This window comes from Lagenorhynchus albirostris, chromosome 1 (genome assembly GCF_949774975.1).
Source record: "Lagenorhynchus albirostris chromosome 1, mLagAlb1.1, whole genome shotgun sequence".
Taxonomy (NCBI): Eukaryota; Metazoa; Chordata; class Mammalia; order Artiodactyla; family Delphinidae; genus Lagenorhynchus; species Lagenorhynchus albirostris.
This window is the reverse complement of record NC_083095.1, coordinates 131,281,444-131,297,986: the sequence shown is the minus strand read 5'-3', so window position 1 is coordinate 131,297,986 and position 16,543 is coordinate 131,281,444. Positions and strand designations below refer to the sequence as shown.

Genomic DNA, 16,543 nt, shown 5'->3' with positions numbered 1-16,543 from the left:
AATGACAGGGCGGGAGCAGGAGAGTGAGAAGGATGGTTGTACCTCACCCCCAAGGGCCAGGTCCACAGCAAAACAGCAGATCCCTCCCCCGCATCCATCAGCCCCCTCTGAAAAAGTGTAGCCACTGGGCAGGGCTCTGCGTGTGTGTGTGTGTGTGCGTGCGTGTATACACACTTGCCAAGCAGCTATGGGGATGGGGGCACCTGGCCAGCCCCCTGTCTCTCTGTTGGTTCAGCCCCTTCTGGCCAACCTCATGTCTGTCCTCAGGGTACCCCTCAGAGCATGGGCAGGCAGAGTGGGGGGCCCAGGGCTGGGGAGAGCGGGTGGCAGGCACCGCTGCTCCAGGGAGAGTCTGCACTGCCCGGGTCAGGGGAAAGATGGCATTCTCTGGAGAGATTAAGTCTGCAAAAGAGAGTTTAGTTTGAGGCGGCATCCAGGCTGAGAAATGAAGGTGCAGTTGTGAGGGGGCTTTGAAACCAGGAGAGGAGTCGCTTGCTAGCCAGAGATTTGGGCTGTGACCTTCCACAGTTTGCTGGGGAGGCTCTGGAAAAACAATGTCACGTGAGACTGGTATCTTGGGAGTAAGGGGAGCCATGGGGTTGGGCCCTCCTCTCTGGACCAGGGATGGAGCAAGCCTGTTAGACACATCCATTTCTTCCACAGGAGGCAGCCGGCTCTCAAGGTCGGTTATACCCTCAACCATTTGTTTCCTGGTGCAGAACCACTGCAGCCTTGGAAAGCCCTCAGCCACTGAGAGATGGCTGACCAGCACAATCTCCTCCCACTGTGTGCCCTCTCTCTAGCCCTCGCAATCTCTCGTCTCGTTAAACAATCCTGTCTCTGCTCTTATGCGCCCCCCCGGGAAACACACTGCTTACCATGAACCATGACTCCAGGAGGCTGTTGCTGTCACAGCTGTATTACCTACACCCTCACCCGAACGCCCCATCGGACTTGATCCTGACCTCGCGGCTGAAGCACCACCTCATTCTGTCTGTTGAGGGCGTCTGTTCCTTGTGAGTATCCTCAGAGAAAGAAATCCTTTAATGGCTGAGGAACCTGGGGGAGAGGAAGGTTCCGGCAGGTAGAGGCAGACAGACATTGGTCTGTCGCTCTCATTCTTCGCTTCATTCAGCCAGTGACATTCTCCTGAGCCCCTGGGTGCCCCGCCCTGTGCCCAGATCTGCCGGGATGGACGCAGGGAACGAGGGAAGAGGGCCATGTTCTCGGGAAGCACAGTCTATCTACTTGGGGAGGCAGGAGTTACACAGGCAAACCTGTGAGAAGTCCATGCAGAGCAAGCCCTGTGGGTTGGTGGCAGAGAACATAGCACAAGCTGTGTCCCTGAAGTTGAATACACCTGCCGTGGGCTGGGCTTGGGAGACTGGGGAGGGCTTCTTGGAGGAGGAAGGGAAGGAGGACAAGTAATCGGGGTAACTTACATCCTTTTGGACGAGCTCCGCGTAGGCTGTGCAGGCAGCAGAGACCAGCTCAGCAACATCAAGGTCTATGAGGTTGTTGCACGCCTGTGCTGGGAGAAGGTGGGGCGGAATCAGGTCTCCCCGGGCACAGGCAGCGACCTGACGCTTCAAGGGGACAAGACCGCTGCTTGCGGCAGTCACTGGGGCCAGCTGATCTCCCCCACCACCAGCTTGGCACACTGCCTGAAACTGTACCCATGGAATTTTCTCTATTGGGAAGATGGTAAATGCAGTTTTCATTCTGGGCTCTAGGGAGTCCTGGGGTTCCACCGAGCGTCTCATGGGCTTCTAGGATGACTCATTTTATGATTGGGGTGCTCTCTAAGACGTTTTTGACAAAGCCTTCAGCTGCTTTTTAGAATTGTTGGAAAATTCCAGGTCTTTTGTCACAGGAGGACCCTAGGGCCAAAGAGTTCACTGTCAGTCTGTCAAGCCTAAAGCTTAAGAACTGTTCAGGGCCTCAGTTTCCCCATTTGCTGAACACGGGTGATGATGACGATGAGCGTTATGGCCCCTCTGTGTCAGGCGTGTCATGAGGCTTAAACAAGCTGGTCTCTAAAAGCATGCAGCACAGTGTTCGGGGTACGTCAGTCTCGTTACTATTCCTGCCCAGGGGCAAAGGGGCCGCTGGAGTCCAGGGCCCCCGACCCAGGGGCCTTCACCAGGGATGGTGTGGGTGTCGGGGGCCTCCAGGAGCCGGTGGGGCCAGGCCGGGCCCGAGGGTGCTCTCACCAGGAGGATGTCGTCGCCCGTCATGCTCTCCTGCAGCACCTGCGTGCGTACCATCTGCAGCATGCTGTAGGCCACCAGCACCTGGAAGTTCCTGCAGGGCTTCCCCGTCAGCAGGACCTGCAGAGGTGGGCGAGCCTCAGCCTGGCCTGTGGGCTGACACTGCAGACGCCTATGGGATGGTGTGGTACCCACCAGCCACGTGGCCCCGTCCATCATGTCTGGGCCTTGCTGCCGACATGCTCATTCGTTCAGTCATTCGTTCATTCAACCTCTGGGGTTCTAGGCATGGTGCTTGCTGTTGGGGGACTCAGGGAAAAAGCCTTCAGGGAATTCGCTAGAGAGAGGGAGGGAGGAGGGAGAGAGAATGAGAGAGGGAAGAAGGGAAGGAGGGAAGGAGCAAGACAGAAGGCGGGAGAGGGAGAGAGAGAGAGGGAGAATGCCAAGAATGACTGGGTAACTCTCTGTAGCATTTTTTTTTTTTTTTTTTTTTTTGCGGTACGCGGACCTCTCACTGTTGTGGCGTCTCCCGCTGCGGAGCACAGGCTCCGGACGCGCAGGCTCAGCGGCCATGGCTCACGGGCCCAGCCGCTCTGCGGCATGTGGGATTCTCCCGGACCGGGGCACGAACCCGTGTCCCCTGCATCGGCAGGCGGACTCTCAACCATGGCGCCACCAGGGAAGCCCTCTCTGTAGCATTTGAGTGGAGCTTTGGCAAAGCAACAGTTGATGGAAAGTCAACAATCCAGGGGTGTCACCAAAGGCCTGGCAGTGGTCATGGACTTGAGCATGGAGACCAGCAGGCCAGGAGGGAGGGGTGAGGTGGGGGGAGTTGATTTCTGAGGCACTGAATGTCAGGCTGAGCGGTGGGCCGGATCCTGCAGGCAGTGGCAGCCACTGGGCAGGGCAGTGATGGGCGGTGGGCCTGTTCGCGGGGAGGTTCATCTGCTGATGCCCCGGAGACTAGGGTCAAATAACTGCAGGTGTGACCTGTCCTTGGGGGCCCCACCTTCTCCAGAAGTCAGGGCTCAGAAGAAGTGGGTGCTCAGGTGGAGGGGAAGGCCGAGGAAGAGGTGGCTGGGAAAGTGAGAGCAGAGTGAGGCCCCTTGCACAGGCAGGGTGGCAGGGAAGCTGAACGCAGGCCAGGCTTCCACCGCACAGGCCGCGAGGCCCCTCCTGCCTGCGCTGCCCTGAGAAGGTACAGTGGTGGGATTAGATGAACAGAGGGACCAACTGATGCTCTGTCATCTCCCAACAGGGCGGAAGCAGGCTCAGTGGCCCAATATATCCCAGTGAACTCCATCCAAAGCCAGCAATCAAGGGAGGCAAGGAAAAGGGCTTCCCTGCCGCCTGCCCTAGGGGTAGGGTCTATCCTCTGCCCCAGAGGAGCGCCTCACCTCCCAGAGCCTCCAGACGTCGTCGAAGGACTTGAAGGCACGTTGAAAGTAGAGGCAGAACCAGGGAAAGAGGGACTGCACGGCCCCCGCACCCTTCCCTTCTGTGGGGAGAGAAGCAGGGTGCCAGCCAGGGGGCCATGGTCAGGGGAACAGGAGATAAAGCAAAGACAGACAGATGAGGCCAAACAACTGAGCACATAAACACGCTGGGAAATACAAAGACCTGGGCTGTCACTTTTCCATCTGCCCTTGGAGACTGTTTGGGGTGGATTTTCAACTGTCCAGATTTCAACCCCATCCAGATGAACCCTCTCGCTGGGGCCCAAAGAAAAGACCAAATGACCTTGCTCCCTCTCACATGATTGGGCGCCACTGCCTTGGACTGGGTCCCGGCCCCCTCCCACGCCTGCTCTGGTTGGAGGACGTGTAAGATGGCAGAGGGGCGCACTCACTTAAGTGCTCAGCAAACACGGGGTCCAGGAAGTTGATCACGTTGTTGAGCATGTCAAGGTTCTTGCCCACCCCGATGTTGATGACACAGCTGTGCTCCTGGGAAAGATGGGTGGGAGGGAGGGAACCCCTTGAAGGCATCAGAAGAGTCAGTCTTGCTTCATCAGCTCCCCAATTCTGGAGGCCCTGTGCGTGTCTGGCTCTGGGCCGGGCACGTGTCTCTGTATGAGTCTGAGTGTCAGTGTATGTGTGTTTGCAAACACACATCATGTCTGTGTCTGGTGTGTGTGTGTGTGTGTGTGTGTGTGTGTGTATGGTGGGCATGTGGAGATGTCTCAGGAGTGGCTCACAGTGCAGTGAGACCAGTTATTCCTCCAGACACATGCCATGGGTCTGGACCAATCAGGACAAGGAAAGAGCAGCGTGCACATTGTTGCAGGGATGGAGAGAGGGATGGGGGTGGGTTCTGGGTAGCTTCTCACAGCTCATGAGGAAAGGCTTTCCAGAAAGGGAGTAATGGGGGGCAGCACCTTCAAAAGCCCTCCACCTCACAGTGTGGGGGGCGCCCTGGGGGGCCGGATGCAGGTCATGTGAAGGTAACTGTGGGAGACAAGACTGAAGACAGAGCCTTGAATGCCTGGCTGCGGTTTCTGGATTTTATTCTGGAGGCTGTGGGGAGCCGTGGAGGATTTGCAGGAGCAGAGCCATGTTTTGGGAGGGTAATGCCAGGAGAAAGGTGGGCCTCACTGGGCCTTGCCAAACCTTTCAAGGTTTGACAAGAGCTGGACCCAGAGCATCATTACCCACCTTCTCAGTTCCAATGCTTGCCACCCCCCAACCAGAACACACCCCACCGGGGTTGGCATTGTCTTTCCATGGGAAAAGCTCCTCTGGGACCCAGAGGGCTGCTTCAGGGCTGGAGGAAATGGCTGGGGCTGCCAGTGCCTGCCGAACCTCAAGGGGTCGTTTGAGGAATGGGGGTGGTCCCTAAGCCAGGCTCAGCTCTCACCGTTTTCTGCAGGAAGAACTGGAAAAGCCAGAAGGTCTCATGGTCATGTTCCACCATCAGCTGGAAGAGCATCACCATCTCATGGAAGCCCTGCTGGTACTCTGGGGTGGAGGGGAGCTAGTGAGGAGGGGCAGAGCCTGGGCTTGGAGAGGCCCTATCCCAGGAAGGGGTTGAGAAGAGGGGGCTGAAGGGAGACCCAGCCCTCTGGCGCACCTGCCTGGGTGTTGCAGACGTAACTCAGGAGCAGAATCTTCTCCAGCCTCTTCTTATCAATAAGGACATTGCCCAGGGGGTCTTTGTCATAGAGTTTCTGGATGTCGTATGCTAGGTGGGGGGCAAGGGATGGTGAGGCGCCAGATCACCTCCAGCAGAAGGTCCAGGGGTGAGTTTATTCCCCTCATTCCAAGAGGCTAGGACCCAGGACATCCTGGGAAGGGGGCCATGAAAAAGGTACATCAGCCCACCAGGCTTTGCCTCTCACCACAACCTGAGCTGCCTGGGCTTTTTCCCGCCTCCGAATCTTTGACCAGGCTGTACCCTTTGCCAGGGATGTCCCACCCACCCAACTATAATTCAATCTAGTTCAAGGCCAAGGGGGGAAGAGATGTAGACAAACAGCAGAAAAAACATACACCCAGGGATACACAGTGCTGGGCATCTAGGGGCAGCCAGTAGAGCCAGGCGGACAGACTAACCGAGGTTTAGCTGGCAAAATTCCTGGCACATGTCAAGGCAGCTCCCAGGAACTAGCGCACAGATGTGACTGAGGTGGTGCAGGGATGACCTCCAACCCTCCCCTCTGCCCAGCACAGCCCACCCTCCTTGGCTCACCGATGTTATTCCGAGTCTCTATGAAGTTCCGGTGCAGGTTTTCCAGAAGGGGCTGAATCTTCTCGTACATCTGGCATAAGGCCTTGTAGTTCTTCCTGTGAGAACGGAACTGAGGCTGAATGAGGCAGCCTTCCCTTCCAGGCCAGTTGGGGTAACCCTGAGCAGTGCCCTCACCCAGGCAGTGCCTGCTACCTGTGCTGCCTCCCCTCTCCCCACCTCTGCCAGCCCTAACCATCATCTGAAGTCTGCCTGGAGTGCAGCGGGGTGACAGGTTTAACCTCTGGCTCTGCAGTCTGACCACTGCACCTGAATCCTGGATTACAACTTAAGTACTGGGTGTCTGCCACTAGGGTCAAGACTTGGGGATATCACCAGCCCTCCCTAAGCCTCAGTTTCCCTGTCTGTAGAATGGGGCTAACACTAGCACCTATGCCTCAGAATTAGAAGGACTGGATGAAGCAATGTTTTGTGCCCATCATTAGAACGAGCTTAGGTGGTGTCGTGGGTTGAATGGTGACCCCCAAAGAGAAGTCCATGCCCTAACCCCTGGAACCTGTGAATATGACCTTATTTGGGAAAAGGGTCTTTGCAGGTGTATTTAATTGAAGGATCTTCAGTTAAATACTGTGTTAAAGTTAAATCTTTAACTGAATTTTCTCCACCTCAAGAAGGCTGCACAGGTCTAGGGATGGCTGGGCTGGGCTGAGCTGGGCGGTGGGGGGAGGACAGCTGGGAGGTGCTGGGATCCAGCTCAAGTCAGCAGAGTGAGGACTGGTAAACATGGCCGGGCTGGGGTGCGGGGTCGGGAGTGGGGATGGGGGAAGGTACCGATGCCCCCTGAATGTGGGCCCCGAGTCGGCAGAGCCGTGGGGATTTTGTCTCTTGGAAAGAGAAGTCCATTTGAAGGAAGAAGCCTGAACCTACCAGGCTGGGGTGGGCACCCCCTCCCAGCTGCACTGCCAGCCACCCTCCCCTGACAGGATCTGGAACGTTCTACCTCCTTGTGCTGTCCACCATGAGCCGCTCATCCTGGGAACTCTGCCATGAGTAGTAGCCCGTAAGGAATTTCCAGGCTTCCGTCCTCACGAAGGGGTGCAGACCCTGGGGAGGGGTGGAGGTGAGAGGTCGTGGGCCTTCCAGATGCTTGCCAAAAGGGCCCCTCCCAATGCCATGCTTGTCCCCTTGCCTGCCCATGTCCCCCAGTTCCAGGGTGAGGCCAAGGGTAGCTGAGGACCATACCCTTTCCAGGATGTTAACACAAATGGAGTCTCGTGACTTGGCCAAGTGACCGTTCTCGTCAAAGAAGCCATCCCATTCCGTCTTGTCAATGGGTGGTTTTCTCTTCACCTGCCAAGGACAACCACCTCAGCCCTCTGTTAGGAACCTTTGGCTTTTCTTTAAGTGTGATTTTTAAGTGATATACTCTGGATTTTGCAATGTGAATCAAAGTTCACAGCCTCTGACTCACTTCTGGAAATTTATCCTGAGGAAATTACTGAAAATATATAGAAAAATGCTGTATGCACAGTCATTTTCATTGCACACTACTTACCAAAATGAAAGATGCAAGCACTCTCTAACTGTTGTGCAATAAGGGAATAGTTAAGTAAACTATGGTTTATATGCTTAATAGAATATTGTGAGGCATTTAAATTGATGCTTACAAGGAAAGAATAATAATCTGGGAAAATACAAATGTTAACGGACAAAAAGCAGAAAACAAAACTGTGTATTCAGTATCTACTCTCTCTGTGTACTATACTCCATACATCTGTTACATATTATAAAAGCTTCACATTATATACTCTTAGAGTGAATTAACCACTATAAAAATCCTGTTAGGGGACTTCCCTGGTGGTGCAGTGGTTGAGGGTCCGCCTGCCGATGCAGGGGACGCGGGTTCGTGCCCCGGTCCGGGAGGATCCCACATGCCGAGGAGCGGCTGGGCCCGTGGGCCATGGCCGCTGAGCCTGCGCGCATCCGGAGTCTGTGCTCCGCAGTGGGAGAGGCCACACAGTGAGAGGCCCGCGTACCGCAAAAAAAAAAAAAAAATCCTGTTAGAAAAAAACCCTGAAAAAACCCACCTAAAAACAAAACAGTGATTATATTTGAGTGATAGGATTATAAGTAATTTTCCCCTTTTTCTTATATTTTCAAACTTTTCTATAATAATATATACTGCTTTGATAATGGAAAAATATAAAACAAGCACTAATTAAACACATCCAGGACCTCCATTTTAGTTTTCCTAAAAGAGTAGAACAATGCATCATAAGGAATGGTTTCTGGTTTACATCAGGGGTGTGTGAGTGTGTGTGTGTGTGTGTGTGTGTGTGTGTGTGTGTGTGTGTGAGGGGAAAGTGAGTGCAATGCATACAAAGTAATTTAAAATGCTCATAAAACAATAATTAGGAGTTGAATTCCTGTTGGAACAGGGGAAGATTCCTAGGAGTCTTGTATTGGAGAGAATATCTTGAAATGCCACATAGCAGACTTGAACGTGTGGTGATGGACAGAGCTTGGCAGGTGACTAGACATATCTGATGTGTATAACTCCCAACTTCCCATTAATATATACCTGAATGTGCACATGTGTGACTCAAATTTACATTTGCATACGAGTCACCTGAGGATCTTCTTTAAACGCAGATTTTAACTCAGAAGGTTTGGAGTGGGACCCAAGGTGACACATTTCTAACAAGCTCCCAGGGGATTGCTGAGGCTGGTCCACTGACCACATGTGTAGAAAGGTGTTAGAAGTAAAACAGCCCTGGAAATTAAAAATTAGAGCCCACAGGCCCAAATTGGGGATAATTTCCACTAGCTCCATGTTCTATTGGGATGGATTGAGCAATACACTTTAATGACTCATACATGTTCCATCTTCTGAACCAAAATAGGACATATGGGCCCTAGAAGGTACAAAAAATCTTGGCCTTCGCCTAACCTTGAGAAGCAGGGTCTGCCCTGATGCCATGTCCCGACTGCACTGTCACCTGAGCTGAGCAGAGCCAGGCTTCTGCACCCCTGGCAGCCATCATGATCTCCCAACCTATACTCAGAGACTGCAACACTCAGCAGGAAGCAGAAGGGAACAGGCAGAGCTGGGCTGTGTCCTGGGATCCTTAATTGTAGAAGGAAATGCATGAACTTTAGGAATACATTTCCTTATGGATTTTAGTCAATTGATCAATTTCTACAATAAAGACAGTTGTGATTTTGATGGGGATTTCATTGAACCTATAGATCAATTTGGGAAAATTGATAACGCTATTGAATCTTCTGACCCGTGAACACAGTATATTTCTGCATTTATTTAGGTCTTCTTTAATTTCTTTCAGCAATGTTTTGTGGTTTTTGGCGTGTAGGTTATTCATGTATTTTGTCAGATTTATCCCTAAATGTCTCATTTGGGGGGATGCTACTGTAAAAGTGTTATTTTTAAACTTTCAACTTCCAACTCTTCATTGCTAGTATATACAGATACAGTGGATTTTTATATATTGATCTTGTATCCTATGACCTTGCTAACCTCACTTATTAGTCCTAGTAGCTTTTTTGGTGTATCCATAGGATTTGTTACATAGGCCAATGATCAGCAATCTACAACCCATGGGCCAAATCAGGCCTCTAATCTGTTTTTTTAAATAAAGTTTTATTGGCACACAGCCATGCCCATTCACTCATTTGTTGTCTATGGCTGCTTTCATGCTACAATGGCAGAGTTAAGTAGTTACAACAGAGATGTATGGCACACAAAGACTAAAGTACTTACTATCTTGACCTTTACAGAAAAAGTTTGCTAACCCTGACATAGATGATCATGTTATCTGTGAATAAAGGCAGTTTCACTTCTTCCTTTCCAGGCTGGATGCCTTTTATTTCTTTTTCATGTCTTATGCACTGGCTAGAACTTCAAGGGCAATGTCAAATAAAAGTGGTGAGAGCAGACATCTTTGCTTTGTTCCTAATCTTAGAGGAAAAGCATTCAGGCTTTCATGATTGTGTATGATGTTAACCATAGGCTTTTTGTAGATGCCCTTTATCAGGTTGAGGAAGTTCCCTTCTCTTCCTAATTTGCTGAGAGTTTTTATCAGGGATGTATGTTCTGCATTTACTGAGATGATCATATGGTTTTTCTTTCTGTAGTTTGCTAAAATGGTAAATTATATTGAATTATTCTGAATGTTAAATCATTCCTTGGATAAACCGCGCTGGTGATGTATCATCCTTTTAATTTTTAAAATTTTAATTAATTTAAATTTAAATTTAATTTATTTTTTGCTGTGTTGGGTCTTTGTTGCTGAGCGCGGGCTTTCTCTAGTTGTGGCGAGCGGGGGCTACTCTTCGTTGTGGTACGTGGGCTTCTCATTGCGGTGGCTTCTCTTGTTGCGGAGCACGGGCTCTCGAGCACAGGCTCAGTAGTTGTGGTGCACGGGCTTAGTTGCTCTGTGGCATGTGGGATCTTCCGAACCAGGATTCGAACCTGTGTCCCCTGCATTGGAAGGCAGATTCTTATCCACTGTGCCACCAGGGAAGCCCCTGTATTATCCTTTTTAGACATCATTGGCTATTATTTACTACAGTTTTATTTAGGATTTTTGCATCATTGTTCATGAGAGATATTGGTCTATAATTTTGTTTTCTTGTAATGTCTTTGATTTTGGCATCAGGGTAATGTTGGCCTCATAGAATAAGTAGGGATGTATTCCGGCTTTTCAATTTTTTAGAATAGTTTGTATAGAGTTAGTATTATTTCTTTCTTCAGAATTTGGTATAACTCACCAGTGAAACCATCTAGGCCTGGAGTATTCTTTGTGGAAAGATGATTAACTACAAATTCAATTTTTTATTAGATTGAAGGATAGTGTCAGAAGAAATTGTTTTATTTTTTACTTTTAAAATTAGAGATTTATAGGAATAGGACATTATCCTTTTAATTCACTTTATTATTTTTTATTTTATTTTTTTGGCTGCGCTGCACTGCGTGATGCATCTTAGGCATACAGGATCTTAATTCCCCGACCAGGGATCGAACCATGCCCCCTGCAGTGGAAGGGCGGAGTCTTAACCGCTGGACCACGAGGGAAGTCCCTCAAATTTACTTTAAAAAATAAAAACAAACCATACAGGAAACAACAAGGAATCAATAAACGCATAAAGCATAAAAATGATAGACATCCAAAGAAATCGATTATGGAAATAAATGCTTAAATTCCCTTATTAGTTGTAAACATTTAAAAAGCACTGATGATAGTCTAAGCACTTTATATTTACCAACCTTCTAATCTTCACAGTCACCTATGAGGTAGGAGAGGTTGTTACACTGTTTTATATATTAGGGAACCAGAGCCCTAGAGGGTTAATTAGTATATTTGAAGTCGTACAGTAAATATCAGAGCTGAGATTTGAACCCTGAGCTGTTTGTTGCAAGAGTCAGGGTGCTTAACCCCAACACCATGCCACCAGGGAGTGTAAAAGACAAGAAATTTCAGTTTGAATAAAAACTATACGCCCTACATACGCTGTTAACAAAAGGTATACCTTAAAATTAAATGCCATGGAAAGATTAAAAAATAAATGATGAACAAAGTTTTGAAAAAAGGGTTGGACACAATGAAAGTGGCAAAGTAATCAAAGTACTATGCACAGAACACTATAATAAAAGATATGGCATCAACATAATAAGGCAGAGATAATCGGAAACATCGCAAGAAGGCATCTGCTGAGTGCTCGGACAATTTGCATTACTAAACCTCTACCTGCAACAATTGGCCACCTGCCTACTTTGCCATGGCAGAGAATTTGTTTATAAAAAGCCACTGACTTCTCCTTCCAGCAAACTCCACTTCTCTCTGCCCAGCCACTTCCCTGAATCTCCCCATACCCGAGCAATGTACGGGCCACCGACCAGAACATTTAAGACATTTGCTAGCAAGCAAAGGACAAGCACAAAAAGCCTGACCACCTGCAGAGGGCTACAGTGGTGTGTGTGTGTAGGAATTTCCACAGGAAGTCCCCTTCCTCTCTTTTTTTTTTTTTTTTTTTTTTTTGCGGTACGCGGGCCTCTCACTGTTGTGGCCTCTCCCGTTGCGGAGCACAGGCTCCGGACGTGCAGGCTCAGCGGCCATGGCTCACGGGCCCAGCCGCTCCGCAGCATGTGGGATTTTCCCGGATCAGGGCACGAACCCGCGTCCCCTGCATCGGCAGGCGAACTCTCAACCACTGCACCACCAGGGAAGCCCCCCCTTCCTCTCTTCACCTACATCCACACCTCCTGTCTATGCCTAAGATCCGTCATGCAGTGCAGCGCGGCCAAAAAAATTTTTTTAAAAAATAATAAAGTGAATAGAATCTGTATCTGGGGTCCTTCAAAGTAAAGGAGGTGGTCATCTCAATGGCCACTCAAATCCATCTTCATCCTCCTATATTCCTCCGTTCCTTGCTCCGCCAACCTATTAACACCCTGCCCACAATCTGGGTACAATGACCTAGTCATCCAGGAGGAGACCCTGGTAGTCCTCGAGGTGCTGGGTACTCTTCAGCTCTGCAGTAGTGCCTTTCCTAGTCCCCTGGGAAGGGTACTGCCAGGTAGGGCAGGTGTGGAAATCTCCTCCCACCTTTGTGGTGTGCCTAAGCAGGTTAAACTCTCCACGGGCAAACCTGGGGAAAGCTTGGCCATGCTTCCTCTGGAAAAGGGGTCCAGAAGTGGGAGCCTTAAATGGTTCAGCCTCTCTAACATCTGCTAGCAGCCTTGGCTACAAGCATACATCTTTCTACTCTCCTTCCCCCTCTGCATCACTGGGTTTAAGAATTTTCTCCAGTATTGTTAGTAAAATAAGAAAGCCGCTGGAGGATAAGGAAAACTTTCTATGAGGGTTTTTGATGCTGTGTTCCTCTGAATACTCATAGCAACAGAGCCCTCAATAAAGCCTGAGTTCATCTGAGGGACAAGACATACTCCCAACTGTAACCATGTTAGTGATTCTTACCAAGGGGAGAGGGTGTGGCCCAAGGAGGGCAGGCATATTAATAGTAGAAAGCTTGGGGAGGATGTGTGCAACTTGAAAGTTATCTGGGTGATTATTAGTAACCCAGGCGTGGAGGGTGTATCATCAGTATAGCATAGTTATCTTAAAAGTAGCTTAAAACAACAGTGGTTCTCAAAGTTAGCTGCACGTCAGAGTCACCCAGAGGGCTTGTTAAACCACAGATCGATGGGCCCCATCCCCAGAGTTTCTGGTTCAGAAGATCTGGGGTTCAAGAATCTGCATTTCTTACAAGTCCCCCTTTGATGTTGATGCTGCAGACTCAGGCACCACTCTTGGAGAATCACTGATTTAGAAGATGGACTCCGCAGTTTGGGTTTAAATACCAGCTCTGCCACTTACTAGCTGTGGGTCTGTAGGCAAGTTGCTTAGTCCCTAGGCCTCAATTTTCTCATTGTGAAATTTTTCTCAATTTTCTCATTTCTCAGTTTTCTCAAAGTGAAGATAATAGCTTCATCCACCTCATAGAGTTATGATGAGACTGACTATAAGTAATGCATTTAGAACAGTCATTGTACCTAATAAATGCTATATGACAGTTTGTTATTTTATTATTATCCTTCTCTAACTTCAGATAAATGAAGAGAGGTATAAAGAAAATTCAAATCAAGGCCTCGTGATAATCTTCAATAGAGCAATAACATTTAAAACTCCGGGAGAGAGAGGCCTGTTTTTCATTTCTGCTTTTTTATGTATCATTCTCTAAATCGCTATGATTAATGAGACTTGAGATTGGTTAAGGTCATTATAATTAGTTACTATGATTTTGAAAAATATACTGTATAGAAAATTTTATGACTGAGGCTGAATTCAATTGAATAGTATATCATTAATCGGACATGGAACTGCCTACTAACAAAAGCATTACTGCCACCTGGTGGCAGCATACCAAAATTGTTGGCAAAAGCACCATGGAAAATTTATCAGCATCTTTAAGACAACTTGCAGACCTAGACTCATTAAAGTTAGAATGTCACGTATGGGGAAAAAGTAACACTGGCTTAGATAGAAGGGTAAAAACGAACCTGTGTTTTTCAGTCCTGTTGTCTGTAATGATGGTGAGACCAAGGTTTAACCTACCCTGCTCCATTTTCGAGGCCAGCTCAGGGCTCTAGTCCTTCCTACCCAACAGGGGAAAATGGTCCTAATGTAAGCCAGAGGTTGGGGAGGGAGGGCCTCAGAGCTGACGAAGAACACCCACCAGGATGAAGGAGGCCGACTGCCTGGCAGAGAGGCTGTTTTCAGGAGAGAGGGTGGTCATGGCCCCTGCTAGCTGTCTTCAAAGCAGCCTCTGACCAGAGCTCACTTGGAGCCCTAAGTGATGCTTTAATTAAGCAGGGGAAGGTGATCTTCCTATGAGTTGCATCCCCAGGAGGAACTGGGCCTATTCTGACCTCCCATGCTTGAACAGAGCCAGCCACTGTGTGTCACAAAGCCCCGGAATCCTCATCACAAAGACCTTGGAACATGGGAGCACTCAGCTTTAGAGGTTAAGACACACCCAAGAACCAAGGGGACTAAACCTCCCAGTCACCCAGGAAAACTATAGCCCTTACAGGATGTGCAGTGGGGGTTGGGATCAGAGGACATCGGGGTGCTGGGCTGGTCAGGGAGGGCTTCCTGGAAGAGGTGAACCAGGAAACCTTTCTCTCTATCTCGGGATCTCCCTCCTCTGGGCTCCCTTCACTTGTTATCCCGCCGGACTAGTACCGAAACCTGGAGAACACCTAGAATGAGAACTTCAGATTTCTTGGGTGCCACTTTCAGAGACTCAGAATCAGAATGTCTGGGCTGGGGACCTGGGGAACTGTATTTTGAAAAACTCCCTGGGTGACTCGGATTAGGTATCTGGATGGTAGCTTCAAGGGGTAGAGATCAGTTTCATTTATCTTTATATCTAGAATGCAAAATACAGTGCCCAGGTGACTGAATGAATAAGTTAATTGAAGAGTAAATGAAACTCTTAAATCTCATCTTACTTTCCTCTCTGTATATATTAGAGAGATTTCTATACATGCCCCATCTCCCCCCTACCCTGAGTTCCTTTAGGCCAGGGTCAACGTCTGATTCTTGTGCTTTCCTTTCCTAGTGTCAACCCCACCTCCTGGCACTTGGTAGGTGCTCAGTATTTGTTGAATGAATCAGGAATTGGCTCCTCTCGGCTCCAGCATCACCAGTTCTCCACCTTAAGCGTCGCTTGCATTTCTACTCAGGTCTCGGCCATTAAAGCCATCTGGCTCTAAAGCATCCTTAGTCATTAGGAGAGGATAGTAATTAGACCAACCAAACTGGAATCAGGAGCTTGGAGCTGGAATTTGGACTCTGACCTCAAATCTGGATGTTCCCCCATTCTGAGCCATGGATCCCCCAGCCATGAAATCAGAATACAGTCAACCTCTGGCGTGCACATCCTTATTAACATAGTGAATCAGCGTCCATATGGAAGTCTTCAGTGGACACAATTCACTGTCTCATTTACTGTTACTGTTCTGCTAGCTTGTGGCACTGCAGGAGGCCTTTTAAATCGAAATGCTTTATTCTCTGCCTCTCTCCACTACTCCATCCCAACCTAGGAAAGCATGACAGCCTCTTCCCCTTGATCTGCTGCCCCTAGGTCTGCATGGACAGGAGGTGGGGCGGCCTTGAGTAGGGGAGGAGTGGAATAAGGACGGGGCAGCCTCTGACAGCAGGATGTCTTCCTTCTGAGTCTTCCAAAGCAAATGTCCGGAGCAGCAGGCATAGCGAGGACATTACTCACCATTTGGGATTATCTATGCCTCTGTTCTTCCACATTAACAAATGTCGACAGCTGAGAATTCACTGTAATGTTGCCCTAAGAAGCTGAGGATCAGGCAGGGAGTTGGAAAATCTGAGTGCTAAATCCAAAGTGGCTTCTAAAATGAACATGATGGGCATAGGTCATCTGCTGAACTTCCTTTCACCTCTGGCTCCTTATCTGCAAATTGTAGATAATAACCCTTCCCCAAATTAGCCAGTAGAGTTTAGTCATATTACAAAAGCCTCATAGCAACCACATGGAGGCTTAATATTCAAACAGAATTGCAGGACCCTGTGCTGAAGCAAGAAGGGTTTTGATCCCTTTTTCTCCTTTTTCTGATTCTTCTAAGGGGTTTACCTGTGTCAATCTCATTTTCTTCAGTGCCGAATGGTCCTTACCATGTCCTTGTATTTGTATAATTGCCCAAATTCTTTAGTTTCTCCTGCATTACTTTTCTTTCATTCATTTCCCTCTCCCTGATGGGACCCAGTTTTCTGTTTTAAATTTCTGTACATGGGGATTCTTCAGGGCACAAGAATCCCAGATTTTAACATATTCTTCTTGGTATTAGAGTGTGGGCAAAGGTTGAAGAGATTGAGAATTTGCATTAAAGTCCTGGGAGGGAGCAAACCTCCTAGCCCATCTTTTCTCTGAGGACTCCGGCTGTCCATGCGCTGCCTGCCGACACTGTGGTGGGAAAGAAGGAGGGCAGACTTGGAAGAGGGAGCTACTGTGGGAATCTCCTGGTTCCCCCACCAGCTTATTGATCTCTGCCCTGCTCTACACCACATATTTATTTGCAAGTTGTAATGCTGATC

The 16,543-nt window shown here is 48.9% G+C and overlaps 1 protein-coding gene across 2 annotated transcripts; it reads right to left on the bottom strand.

Moving 5' to 3' along the window:
• Positions 1-1,026: 1,026 nt before the first annotated feature.
• Positions 1,027-14,207, bottom strand: TBC1D21 (TBC1 domain family member 21). 2 transcript variants are annotated; one of them, XM_060170000.1, is made up of 11 exons: positions 14,148-14,207; positions 7,137-7,244; positions 6,895-6,998; positions 5,898-5,992; positions 5,280-5,390; positions 5,067-5,167; positions 4,060-4,156; positions 3,608-3,708; positions 2,214-2,330; positions 1,443-1,526; positions 1,027-1,059 (listed from the first exon to the last, which is right to left on the bottom strand). In XM_060170000.1, exons 1-11 carry the CDS (start codon positions 14,205-14,207, stop codon positions 1,027-1,029), a joined length of 1,011 nt encoding a protein of 336 aa, XP_060025983.1. The 2 variants fall into 2 exon arrangements, with proteins under 2 accessions (XP_060025983.1, XP_060025991.1); XM_060170008.1 differs by lacking the exon at positions 7,137-7,244.
• Positions 14,208-16,543: the final 2,336 nt, after the last annotated feature.